The 13,714-nt window shown below is 41.4% G+C and overlaps 1 protein-coding gene across 1 annotated transcript in view; it reads right to left on the bottom strand.

The window, feature by feature from the left end:
- Positions 1–13,714, bottom strand: part of OTOGL (otogelin like) — a 939,358-nt gene that overhangs the window by 382,036 nt on the left and 543,608 nt on the right. The window contains exons 29-30 of the mRNA XM_085653920.1: positions 7,059–7,178; positions 6,830–6,946 (exon numbers count right to left, since the gene is read on the bottom strand). Coding sequence (XP_085510046.1) covers positions 6,830–6,946; positions 7,059–7,178 — 237 coding nt within the window. The remainder of the gene's footprint in view (positions 1–6,829; positions 6,947–7,058; positions 7,179–13,714) is intronic.

The following is a 13,714-nucleotide window of genomic DNA, read 5'->3' as shown; positions in this document are numbered from 1 at the left end:
TATTGGGTACGGCTAAACCTCCCAATTCCGTATCGGCGTAAAGAATCCGCATTGCTATCCTGGGACTTTTTTTTGCCAATATAAACCCTGTGAATAATGATTGTACTTTTGAGAAGAAACCACTGGGCAAAAAACAGGGAATGGCAGAAAATAAAAAATTAAATAACGGAAGAATAGACATTTTTATAAGTGCCACTCGCCCTAGGATGGAAAATGGCAACGAGTCCCATCTATTGAATAAAGATTGAACCTTGCGTAGAAGAGGATCAAAATTCAACATAACTAAATCGGAAACCAAAACAGAATACATAACTCCTAAATACCTCTTCGGTCTTGGATTAATACAGCCGAGTAAATCAGTGTGTAGCTCAACCTCACCCCCACCACAAACTAATATTTCAGTTTTTTTTTTATTAATTCGGTAACCACCCAGATGTTCGAATTCCTCAAAGAGCTGAAGAGCGGCAGTTTGAGATTGAATATCCGACTTAATCAGTAACAAAATATCATCGGCATATAGTTTGATTTTTGCCATAGAAGGAATAGGAGGAGAGATATTTACGGATTCCCGAATAGCTGTGGCTAATGGTTCAATAAAAAATGCAAAAAGAATAGGGGACAAGGGGCAACCTTGCCTGGTGCCCCGTTGAACCGAAACTTTACCCACCATAACTGAATTAATGATTATATTGGCTTTGGCACCCGTGTACAAATTTTGAATTAAACTAATAATCTGTGGAGGAATTCCAAAGTGGTTTAAAATAACAAATAAAGTTGTCCATACCACTAAATCAAAAGCTTTTTCCGCGTCTAATAATAAAATTAAAGCGGAAATTTTATTTGTCTGAAAATAATCTAAAGCCTCAGTAAGAAAATGTGTATTTGTAGCTAATTGTCGGCCTGCCACAAAGCCATTCTGATCCGGGTGAATAAGATCCTTGGCAATGTGATTAAAACGTATTGATAATAATTTAGTGAGGATCTTATAATCAGTGTTAAGTAATGTAATAGGCCTATATGAATTGGGATCTTTGGGATCTTTGCCTTTTTTGAGAAAACTAACAACTGTGCCCTCCCCAAAAGAATCTGGAACTTGCCCACCCATTAACATATAATTAACTAATTGTAGTAAAAAATCAGAAAAGGCGCAGAAGAAAACCTTAAAAAATTCAGCGGGGAGGCCATCCGGGACACAGGCCTTACCAATTGGGAGGTTCTTTACCACTAATTCCAGCTCTGACTTTGAAAATAAACTCATCATTGCTCCACTGTCTGCCTGAGATAGAGAAGGCATATCATATCTTGCTAAAAAATTTAAGAGCCTAGAATGGTCTATTTCCTGATGATGACTATATATCTGTTTATAGTGAGAAAGCATTATAGTACCAATAGCATCAGGCTGTGATGTGTCTATCAAAGTGATAGGAGACTTCAAGGTACGGATTAAATTTGCAGCAGCTTGCTCCTTAGCCTGCCACGCAAGGAGTTTGCCAGAAAAATTACTCTCCTCATAGCTCCTTTGAGATTGTATAAGAAATTGCTGTTCACTCTGTGTAGCAAAAAGCGTACTTAGTTCACGTTTGGCCTCATTTAATTTTTTTTGCGCAAGACTAGAAAAATTAGATTGTCGAAGCCGAGTTAGGGAACAGATTCTTTGGTAGAGTAAAGTCCTAGTCTGTTTAATAGTACGCCATTCTTCTGCGTCTTTAGCGATAATAATACCACGAACAAAAGCTTTTAGTGAGTCCCAGATAATATGTAATGGAGCCGTGTATGAATTATGAGCAATAAAGTCAACAATTTCTGATTTTAGAAAGGAAACCCAATTACTATCTTGTAGGTACATTTTATTAAATATCCATCTCTTGGGGGACTTATTTTCTTCCCCTACTTTAAACTCAATTACCAGCATTGCGTGGTCTGAAAAGCCATTATGCAAAAATTTCTGATATGAAAATTTCAATGAACTAGAGGCCAAAAAAAAGTCAATACGAGAGGAAGATCTATGTCTTCCCGACCAATAAGTAAATTCTTGCTTATGAGGAAATTTTAATCGCCATGGGTCACAAAGATCGAGTAATGCGGAGTTCTTCATAATGGACCTTAATGACTTTGGTTTAGATTGTTTCTTTAAGAGACCAGTAGAATCTAGTTTTATATCAATAAGAATATTAAAATCCCCGCCTATTACTATATCTCCCCTGACCATTAGTAGTGATTGAAATAACTCCTCATAGATGGGGGCACGATCTTCCACTGGGGCATAATAACTAACAAAGGTAATCGGCCTATTCCTGTTTTTAATTACACAAGTAGCCCAACACCACCGCCCTGCTCCTCCATCTTCAAACTGGATAATTTCTGCATCTAAATTACGATTAATAAACAGCGCGACTCCCCTTTGAGATTCTTGAGCACATGAGAACCCACGATATGAAGACCAATTTTTAAACATTGGAAAAGAGTTAATTTTATCCACAGAAATATGAGTTTCTTGCAGCATCACAACTGCTGGGCGCTCTGTTTTAATCCAGAGCTCGATAGTGCGCATTTTTTTTTTATTATTCAATCCATTGACATTGAAAGAGACAACTCTAACCCCTCCAATAGACATTAATTATTAAGAATAACTTCTTGCCAACATAATTTTTCATCGCGAACCACAAGAGTTTCCATTTTTCCATTTTTACCCCCCATCCCCCTCCACCCAAGTGCTCTTCCCTCTACCCAGGTGCTCCCCCCCCCTAGACCTAGTCCCGTGGCCCTGTACTACCCCTGTATCTCCCTCCCACGCTGGCCACATGGCACTAACCCCTCTCATAAGAGCGCCTTGGTAATGCGCCCCCATTCCCATGACCCCCGAGTTCCCACCTGCACCCCCCTCCCCCTAATTAAAATATACGAGAAAAGAGAAAAAAAAGGAAGAGAGAAAAGGAACAAAAAGGGAAAGGAGAGTCTTCAGTACCCATCTGGCCAAATCAAAACACGATCCAACTTTAGCCTAACCCTGAGCCAACTTATCAAGCATCTCCCGAGCCTCATCAACATCTGTAAACAAATAGAATTTGCCCTTAATCAAAACTTTTAACTTTGATTGCTGTGCAATCGATGCTTGGGCTCCTTTGTCCTTAAATAACTGAAGAATCTTTACAAAGTCCTTTCTCCGTCTAGCAGCAGCAGCCGACATATCGGAGAAAATCCGACACTTAGTGGTAGGATTAACATGAAATTGTCTTTGCTTAAAGGCCTGAGATAGGATTATTTCTTTAACCCGAACATCGGCAAAGTTGACAATGATAGTCCGAGGAAACGGAGAGTTAGGGAATGGACGAGCTGGGACTCGATGCGCCCTAGTGATTGTTAAGTCTCCCTTAAACTCAGGGACGACCTCTTGAGAAAAAAAAGAAGTGATCCATTTTGTCATGTCCGACCCCTCGATATTCTCAGGTACACCTACTATTCGAAGGTTTGACCTTCTATTATAATTCTCTAACTCATCCAATTTAGATTCGAAAGCCTTCGAAAATTTAGAAACAGTGATGATCTCTTTCTGTGCGATGATCAGATTGTCCTCCACCCTAGAAATTCTGGTCTCAGACTCTTGCAGACGATTAGAAAATGAAGCCATAGAGTCTTCAATTTTGTCCAGACGCTTACAAATCACCTCCATTTCCATCTTTTGAATTTGCTTCATCTCTCTTATTTCTTGTAGGATTAAATTCAGCATGTCCTTAACTGAGATCTGAAAGTCCCCAGTAGTTTCAGTATCTATCCCCATAATCGGACTCTGAGACAAAGTAACCTCACTGGAAATAATTGAGGAAGTACTTGGACCAGCAGTTGAAGCGAGATTTTCAACGGGAGGAATAACTATTGGAGAAGTAGAGAGGTTTGAGGGAGTTGGAGCCCCTGAAGATACTGCACGAATACCAGCTGTATTATTGGGGTCGTATCTTGCTGCTTTTCGCTCAAATAACGGGAATTGTTTAGAAGCCTTGAAAGCAGAAACTGATGTGGCCTCTTTGGACGGCTGTGGATCGAATAAGGCCGCTGGATTAAAGCTCTGAGTTATCTCAGGTAATTTAGCTTCTGAACCTAATAGAGCCAAGGCCAATTCCCCCCACGGGTGACTCAATTACCTCCTTTGCCGCACTAACAGCGGATTTACAAGGACTCTGATGGTGAACCTGGGTCGGGCTGCCACCCGGGAGACCGTCCTCACCTTCTCCGGAGCTCTCAGAATTTTCAACAGAGGAGATTTCTCTCTCCGCGGCCGACCCAGCCCGCTTGGCCCTTTCGGAATTCTCCTTTAATTGTTGGCGTCGTATTTTGGCCTTGGCCTTGGCCGTCAATTGCTTACCCATTATTGAGACTGGTAATAGCGAAATAACTTTTCACCGGTGAATATGAGTAGCAACAGCGCGACAAGTTACAGTAGAAGCGAAGTCCAGCCCATCAAAAAGTACTGAGACCGAAAATCTAACCCACACAGCGGCTGCAGTACAAGATATAAAAGTGCAGCAGCGGGGCAGACAACTCTAGCAGCGTGGACTAACACCTCACTCTGTCCAACTATATTAGGATGGGCGTAGAAAGTCAGTATTCTACCAATTAAATCACTGCTGCAAAGAACTCCACATTTCCATTTCCTAGATCCATCAAAATGAAAACTGGGACTTGAAATTTTGACAGACCTCGCACACTTCGACTGCTATGAGGAGCAGAAAAGTTAGCACCAGTCTTCACAAACAGGTATACAATGTAGCCAAGGACCGGCCACAGCGGCGGAGGCAGCAGGAATCTCTTACCGAGATAAGTGAAGAATTACTGCATCAGTAGCTTTACTCCAAGAAGTGTGAACCTCGGCGTTTATTAATAAAGGCAGATCACCGTGCTGATAGCTTCGACGTGAAGACAAACTGTGGAGCTTCGCAGAAAATCACCAAAGAAACAGCCTTGCAGTGAAGAACTCAGCCCAGCACAGATCACCGCTGTGAATCACGTCTCTCCCGGTAGACCGGATGATGAAAACCAGCTACAGTAGAGGATTCAGCCCGGCAGCTTTAGCCCCGATCCTTCACCAATTATCGTTGTCCCGTTTATCCCGCTGCTAATCTCTGAAGACAAACTCCGAAGGTGTGCAGAGACAAAGGGAAAACCGCATAGTTGCAGCATGGAGCAGCAAACGCCTTGCGGCCGCCATCATCGACCTCGAGCTCGCAGGGGGGGGAGGGGCAGCAGTAGGGTTCTCAGGTGCTACGTGGAGGCGTGGAACTCCACCGTAGCTGGCGCTGCGAGATGCGCTCGACAGGTTAATCTCGATAAACTGCAAAATGTTTAATATAAAAAAAACCTTTCAAGAGTACCATCCTTTTTTTTAAAAGCCAAGCAATAATGCATGGCACCTGTCTTTCCCTTGAATCCTGCTTTTGTTTAAATACCTTTGTTAAAACAAATACACATGAAAAAATACCATGGCATCTGCTATATATGCAGATGTTCAGAGAATGATTGCTGTGTATTACTGTTGTTGAGGGTGGGGAGAAGCAAGATGACTTACTCAAGGCTTTGCTCTTGTGAAACATGGTATCTTCCCATTCTCAAGAATTAGATTATGTAGCATTTTACACTTGTCACATCTGTCTTTATACTTTACGCGTGTGTGCGTGCGTGCGTGCGTGTGTGTGTGTGCATGGGTGTGCACTCATTTTTTACCTTTTCAGCGCCACACAAAACTCTTCCATGCCACTTTACATCTATCACTCAAAAAAAAAAATACAAGACCTGGTTTACAAACCTTTTGTTGCACCTAAGTGGTAGTAAGGTTTTGTGAACTGCAGACCATATTCAGAGACTTGCAAAGGACTCTTACAATTGTCATAAATACTATAATAGACTTTGCACCATCATGCCGTTTGGTTGATAGTGCGACAGGGCATGTTAAAGGGTGACCTATCCTCATAAACGTTTATTTTTCACTTACATCTCATGTTGTTTGTCATTGTACAGCAGCTTGAAAGACCAAAAGTGCTTTTCCAGATTGGGAAAGAGGAGGTGGCTTCTGCACAGGAAAAGCATGTTGACTGTCCAACCATTTAGCATAACATGGATAGGCAGATCTTCCAACCTCTGTAAAATCAGCATGAATACATTTTGCTAATTTTGTGTGGATGTTCAGTCGTATTTAAAGCAATTTTGTGAATCCCATAAAATTTGTAAATCTACTTCAAATGCATTAGTAATTGTTGTGAGGAAGACATTTGGAGTCAAAGTCATCCTTCGAAAGGTTTTTGGATAGAATAGCTCATCAATTGTTATGGGGATTTTCTCTCACTATTCTACCTAACCTGTTCCAAACAATGTGGCTGTCTCTTACAGTCATAGAATTAAGAGCATTGCTTTGCGGAGCTAAGGATCCCTGATTTCTGTCTGCAAATGTAAGTCTGATAGTTAGCTCCATTACCCCATCAATAATATTCATTGCATTCAATTCCCACTACCAGCAAGAAAATCGGACAGCTTATGCATTTTTATTTGGAATCATGGACAAATGACTATGACAGATGAGTATAAGAAAGATGTTAATAAAAACTACTGAAAGTGTGGGCTGATTGCCATGCCTTAGTAACATTCAATGAAAGTGTAGCAGCCACCAAATACAGCAAATTAGTATATAATACATTTTAGCATCAATTTCTGTGCAATATAGATTCTAATTAGTAGACTGCTAAATCTTTATAAAGGCTAACCTAACACTCTGTTTGAAATTTGTACTCCTTTCAATCCACACAATAGGCATATTTGAAATACTTTTCACAGCTCCACTTACCACATTACGGCAGAGAGCAAACACATCACTGTACAAAATAGAGCACTCCTTCTTTGCATAAGGGAACTTGCTCTGGTGCACTTCACAAGGCCTTATAGTCTCATTTGGGCTTCTACACTGTATAGGAAAACAGTACAAGAAAATTTAGTTTTTACTTGACCCCATGTTTGTGCTAAAGCTCCTGCTTCTTCTGTGCTTTGATACTGATAAATGTCCATAAATAACATACCTGCCCAATCGTCCAGCTTTCTCCAAACACCTGGGCACTTCTCACTTCCATATTACTCGATGTAGTCAGATCATTTGATGTGTATTTGTCAAAATTCCCGCACAAACCAGCCAACCTCCCCTGAAGGGTAAACGTATATCTTTTAAAGTAGACCCATTTTAAAATGCAAAGCAACACAAGACATAATGGCACATCTCAATTGCAAAAAGTAAACTATACGTTAGCCATACATGTCTGCCAATTTCCTTTATTTACCTTAGTGCAGGGTTCAACATTACAGGATATAAGCAGAATTTATCCATGCCATTGTTGGTACAGTGATGCAAAAGTGGGCTGACAGATATTTCCATGACAATAGAAATATATTGTGAAATCACTCAATGCTCTCTGTATTGTCCAACTAACACATCTATGTCAAAAATGCATTTTCAAACTTTTCATAACTTTTGCACACAAATATCTCAACTCTTAACTGAAATACGAAAACCTTAAATTGAAATTCAGATACAGTGATGAAAACTTAAGCATCATTATTGTTTGCCCGAAATCTGTAACCTTACCTGCTGCACGACTAGAACACCGATGGAAAGTGTGAATGTAACATGAACACAGTACGCACTGCAATGCATATTAACATTATTTCTCCAACGGGTCTGGAGTATAGAAAATTGTATCAAAGTGCAGCAGTACAGCAGTATCAGTGTCGAATTGGAATAATGGAGTATTTTAAAACTGTATGTTTTTTTTTTTTTTTGCTAGATTTGTATTCTTTTCTCGTGATGTAAATTACAATGTGTTGTATGTTCATATGGGTTTGAATTCAAATTTTCACAACTGTACACAATCCCAAATGTTTCTGCTTAATGTTATTAAGCTCGAAGGAACCAATTTATTAGTAAGGTGAAAGAGGGTGCAGTACTTACCACACCCAGTAAATACTCACACCCGAGAATAGCTGGTTACTGAGCACAGTAAATATGTCCTATTTTGAGTTTCCCACCTCAAAATGTAACATGCCAATTTGGTATTTACCTCCCCAAAATCTGCATGTCTTCCTTTTTGATTGGGCTTTTCTCCCCAATAGATTTCACCACTGTTGGAAATGGCCCGTTTTGCAGGGTCACCCCCAAACATTTTGCCTTCCTCCTCCTACATTTTTCTGAATTAATTTTTATTTGCCTTAGGACTCTGTGCACTATACCACTGCTAATCAGTGCTAAAGTGCATGTGCTCTGTTCTCGAAACATGGTAATATTGTCTCATACCCAATTGGCATATTTAGTTTACTTATAAGTTACTAGTACAGTGCACTACATATGCCCAGGGCCTGTGAATTAAATGCTACTAGCGGACCTCCACCCATGAATGTGCCAACCACTTAAGTAGCCCTTTAAACATGCCTCAGGCCTGCCATTGCAGAGCCTGTGTGTGCACATTCATCTGCCATTTTGACCTAACAGAATAAACCTTTTGCCAGGCCCAAACTTCCCTTTTTAATATGTGTAACAGCCACGGCCCGTGGAGGGAGTTCCGTGGGGCGGTAAGGCGGGGCGGGGGAGGGGCAGGGTGGGGGGTTCTAAAAACCGGAATATGGATAATTGCAGGTAAGTAAACAATTAAATAAATAAAACGAATTTAGTAGCGCGCGCTGCATCGCATTTTAGCGCGCGCTACAAAATTCGTTTTATTTATTTAATTGTTTACTTACCTGCAATTATCCATATTCCGGTTTTTAGAACCCCTCACCCTGCCCCTCCCCCGCCCCGCCTTACTGCCCCACGGAACTCCCTCCACGGGCCACGGCTGATGTGTAATACACCCCTAGGTTAGGCTCTGGACTCCCCATGTGGCAGGGTGCAATGTATTTAAAAAGTAGGACTCTTAAATTCTTTTTTCTCCACTGCAAGGCTTCTATTTCCCATAGGAAAACATTGGGATAACTTTATTACATTTTATGTGTGTAATTTCCAAATGGGAAGCTATCACTTATTCGAGTTTGGTGTCTCTGAAATAATTATTTTAAAACCTAACTTGTGGTGTGTTTTCACTGTTTTACTGTTTGAAGTGTTACACATATACTTTACACATTGCCACTAAGATAAGTCTGAATGCTCTGTGCCAAGCTACCTAAGGGGTGAGCACAGGTTAATTTGGGGTTTGCTTGTGCCTTACCCTGAAAATAATTGTTGTTGCTGCTTGAACAGGGCATACACCTCAGTCAACCAGCAACCCAATTTCTTAAAACCAGGTTTTGTCATGGGAAAACAGCGTGGTGAGACAATTGACGCACATCACGAAATTTCAATACATGTGCAAAATATGATTTGTGGAGGGTGAGAATGTAATTCCCTACTCATATCCAGTGCCTAAATTGGAATTCAGAAATACTGATTCAAAACCTAAGTGCAGGATTTCTGTAAGCTTAACTTTCACACAAATCATATATTGAGTGAGTTTATAACACAACATATAATTTTTCCCAAGCATTCACAACTTTATTTTACATATTGTGTTTTACATTGTTACATTGTTATAAATTGCAATTCTTCCTAGGACAGCTGTCAGTGCAGTCCAGAGAAGAAACAGCAGTGGAGACATGCAGATCTCTGTATAGTGCTGAAACCAACTTTAGAATATTTAGAAAAAATCAGGATAATTTTCTAAGCCAAAGGGTAGGAAAGTAAAGCTGGTATTTGTGAGTGACATAGGTTGAAATGAGAGTGGAGTGTGAGGGGTGATGAAGGTGTAAGAAACTGGGTATTGGTTGAGGGGGTAAAAACCCTACTCAAGCACCAACCAGAATTCCTGTCAAGGTAAACCACAAAGTCACTAAATTAACCTGTGCTTAACCCTCTGGTAGTTTGGCATAAAAGCAGTTAGGCTTACCTTAGAGGCAATGTGTACAGAATTTATACAGTGCACAAACAGTAATAAAGTGAAAACACAGCACAATAAAAACCCCAAACCAATTTAGAAAAATCCAGAAATTGTATTAAATAAAATCACACCAAAACAAATTGAGTTCAATCATCAGAACCGGAGTTATGAAGGTTTAGTGCAAAATAGCACCTGCAAGCAGAAAGGGCCAACTGAGTGTATCTGACCAGAATGGACTGGACAAAGTCACAAATTCAGGTGAACCCCTGGGAGCTGTACCTTATGTCCTTGGTGAGAGGCCTGTGCGGCATATGCTCTCAGGGTCTTTGTGTTGCTCAGTTTCGATGAGACTTGCAGCTGTGCAGCGAGGCGTTGTGAAGCTCAGCGCCGGTTCCGATAAAGCTTGCAGCTGTACGGCAAGGCTTTGCAGGGCTGTGCATCACTCAGCATTATTTTAGATGAAGCTTTCAGCTGTGTGGCAAGGCTTGGGGGGGCTTTGTGTCACTCAGTGTGGGTTCCAATGAAGGTATCAGCTGTGCGGCGAGGCTTTTCAGGGCTTTGTGTAACTTCCCACCAGTTTGGATAGAACTTTCGGTTAGTTAAGGAGGAGTTCTCTCTGATGCAAGCCAAGGGGCCAGGATCTGTGGAGACTCCTCTTGGGGATCAGGGATTTACTCCATCAGAGGCCAGAAGGTCCGGTTGAAGGTCCAGGCAGGTCCAGTGCAGCAGGTCAGCTAGGGAGTTGCAGGGTGGCCTCTGGTTGCTTGTTGAGTGCCTGTCGCTCAGAACAGGAGCTCAGACAACTGATCCTTGCAGTCAACTGAGGTTAACTTGGAATGAAGGAATCAGGTCAGTCTTCCTCCTCATAGAGAAGGGCAGGCCTCAAGCAGCAAGACTGTTCTCTGGGGAACAAGGCAGGCCTCAAGCAGCAGGGCAGCCGTCTGTGGAGCAAGGCATGCCTCAAGCAACAGGCCATCCTCTGGTAGTGGCAGGGCAGTCCTCTGAGGAAAAAGGCAGGCCTCAAGCACCAGGGCAGACCTCTGAGGGATAAGGCAGGCCTCATGCAGCAGGGCAGACCTCTGGGGCACAAGGCAGGCCTCAAGCACAAGGGCAGTTCTCTGGGGAACAAGGCAGTCTTTCTGTAATAACCACAGTTTCAAAAGTGTAGTAAAGATTGGCTCTTGAGGTCTAATATGTATTCTTGGTGCCAGCCTTTAAAGTGGAGGAATTCTCTGTACTGTCTCCATATCTGGTTACAGTAAGCTCTTTATTTCCCCTGTTGAGGCTCCAAGAAGTCTTGGGTGACAGAAACTAGTGCCAGGTTCCTTTGAGTGTGATGGAGGCAAGCCCTCTGGAATGTAAGTGGGGCTCCACCCCCAACCATCCAGGCAGGATAGTTCATACTGCCTACACCCAATCCTATTTGTCTCACTGTCTGGCAGGAATACCCTAACCCCAACAGCAGAGCAATTCACAGTCATGTCACTAAGGATGCTGACAGAAGGTGCAAATGTTTGGGAGAAGAAAATGCCAACTTATTAAAAAGTGGCATTTTCAGAATTGGGACTTAAGATCTGACTTTACGATTAAATTACATAGTCTAACCAGCATATGTCTATCTGTTCACATTCAAATGTAATCACTTATTAAACATAATAAGGTATCCCCTTGTCAGTCAATATGACAAATGACTATAGGAGTTTTTCACTGTCTGTACATGTAAACCGTAAGTACACATGTTTTACTTTATAAATACCAAGCACCCTGCTCGATGGGCCTTTAGGGCTACCTTAGGGGTGATATATGTATTAAAAAGGGAGGTTTATTTTGCCAGGTCAAAATGGCAGTTTAAAATTGCACCACGGGCTACAGTGGTAGGTAAGAGATATGTTTCAAAAGGCTAGTTTAGTAGGTGGCACAATGTGTGCTACAGGTCCACTAGTAGCAATTGATTTACAGGTCCTGGGTACATGTAGGACTATTCACTAGGGACTTACAAGTAAATTAAATGTGTCAATTAGACATAAGTCAATTTTACTGTGTTTTAGAGAAAGAACACAAGCACTTTAGTAATGGTAAGCAATGGTAAATTGAACGGAGTGCTAATGCCAACAAACTTGAATTCAGAAAAGCAGGAGGGGTGAAGGCAAAAGGTTTTGGGGGGTGACCCAGAGGAAAGGGCCGAGTCCAACAGAATGACAGAATGAGCTGTCACATGGCCCATGGGGACATTGTTGTTTTCTCTCTAAGTCAGCATGAGCACGCTGCAGCTTGCCTGCTGCTTTGCACATGTTACTACACAGCTTTATTTATGTAATAACTTTTATGGCTGTTTTCACATGAGAACTAGTTGCTGTGTTCACTCTCTGCAGGTTCCTGGGATTTTGACTGAACATTGTGAGCAAGGTTAAACAACAATGCCCCTCGTTATTTTTTTCTGACCAGGCCTTAGCCCTTAGACAAAACATAGTGATGCAGCTGTTGTATGGACAACGTACTTTGGTTTAATTGGAATACACAAATAGATAGCGCACACTTGGAGAAGGACCTTTCCAGGGAGAAGAGCAAGACAGCAACTATGATATAGATCTACTCTCCATAGGCTAAGGTATGGAGTCTGCTGACAAAGCCCATTGATCTTCTACTATATAATAATACAGCTTCTTAGCAAGGGGAGGCAGGGTAGGTTCTATTGTCTTCTCTATTATCTTTTCATGAGGACATCTCCCTTCATGATATATGGACTAGCTGCTATGCTGACTGTATTTGTACTATGCATTTTCCTGCTTGTTGTGGCACGTATACTGCATGTTAGGGCACGTTAGTTTAAGTAAATATTTAAAACTTTTTCATGTCGCTGTCAGATCTTATTGTGGACAAGCACAAGAGAGTGAGCAAAAGGATGTGTCTTGTTACCGTGATTCCTGAGAGATCTGTGAGTGTTGTCTCCTGGGGTATCTAATCATTTGTTTCTCTGTAAGTGAGTAGTAGAGCAAGTGAGACACTATAGCTAGTCGGTCCTGGGCTCATGGGTACTAAGGTGGTAGGATGGCTTAGTCCCTATACACCAAGGTTCTATAATCCTGGGCATAGTTTTGTTTTGGGGCAGAGCAGTAGAGACAGTAAGTCAACAAAGGACACTTATAAGGTGAAGAGGCTAGGAAACTTGTACTGGTATGAAAAGACAGCCCTTGAGAGCAGCTAGAAAGGATATTTTACTCCAAAAAATATATATATATATATATATATATATATATATATATATATATATATATATATATATATATATATATATATATATATATATATATATATATATATATATATATATATATATATATATATATATATATATATTACCTACTGGCGGTCGCCAGTAGGTAGTTATAGTTAGGACCCCTTTTCCATAGGAAATCCGCAACATTCTATTTTGAATAACTTTGGCGCCGGTCGATGAATCCTCGCGAATTTCTCAAAATAGGTGGGGCGCTACGCTCCGCTCCTACCCTGAAAGTCTCGGGGGGATTCGTCAAGCGGGGGCTGAGATAAAAGGGGGGTCCCAAAACGCGTTTTTCCCATGCATTTTTCCATAGGACCTTTAGAACGAGCTACAGCCCGAACGGCTGAACAGAATTACTAGAAATTTGGCAGAGAGGTAGCCATAAGGTCAAGGAAGTGCCTTTTGCAGGTCTGGTGTAAATCTGTTCAGTATTTCCTGAGTAAATAGCATTTAAAAGCATATATATATGTGGGCGGAGCCTAACCACACATCTCATCCT

This window comes from Triturus cristatus, chromosome 4_1 (genome assembly GCF_964204655.1).
Source record: "Triturus cristatus chromosome 4_1, aTriCri1.1, whole genome shotgun sequence".
Taxonomy (NCBI): Eukaryota; Metazoa; Chordata; class Amphibia; order Caudata; family Salamandridae; genus Triturus; species Triturus cristatus.
Note: the sequence above shows the minus strand (reverse complement) of the source record. Positions and strands in the feature narration are given on the sequence as shown.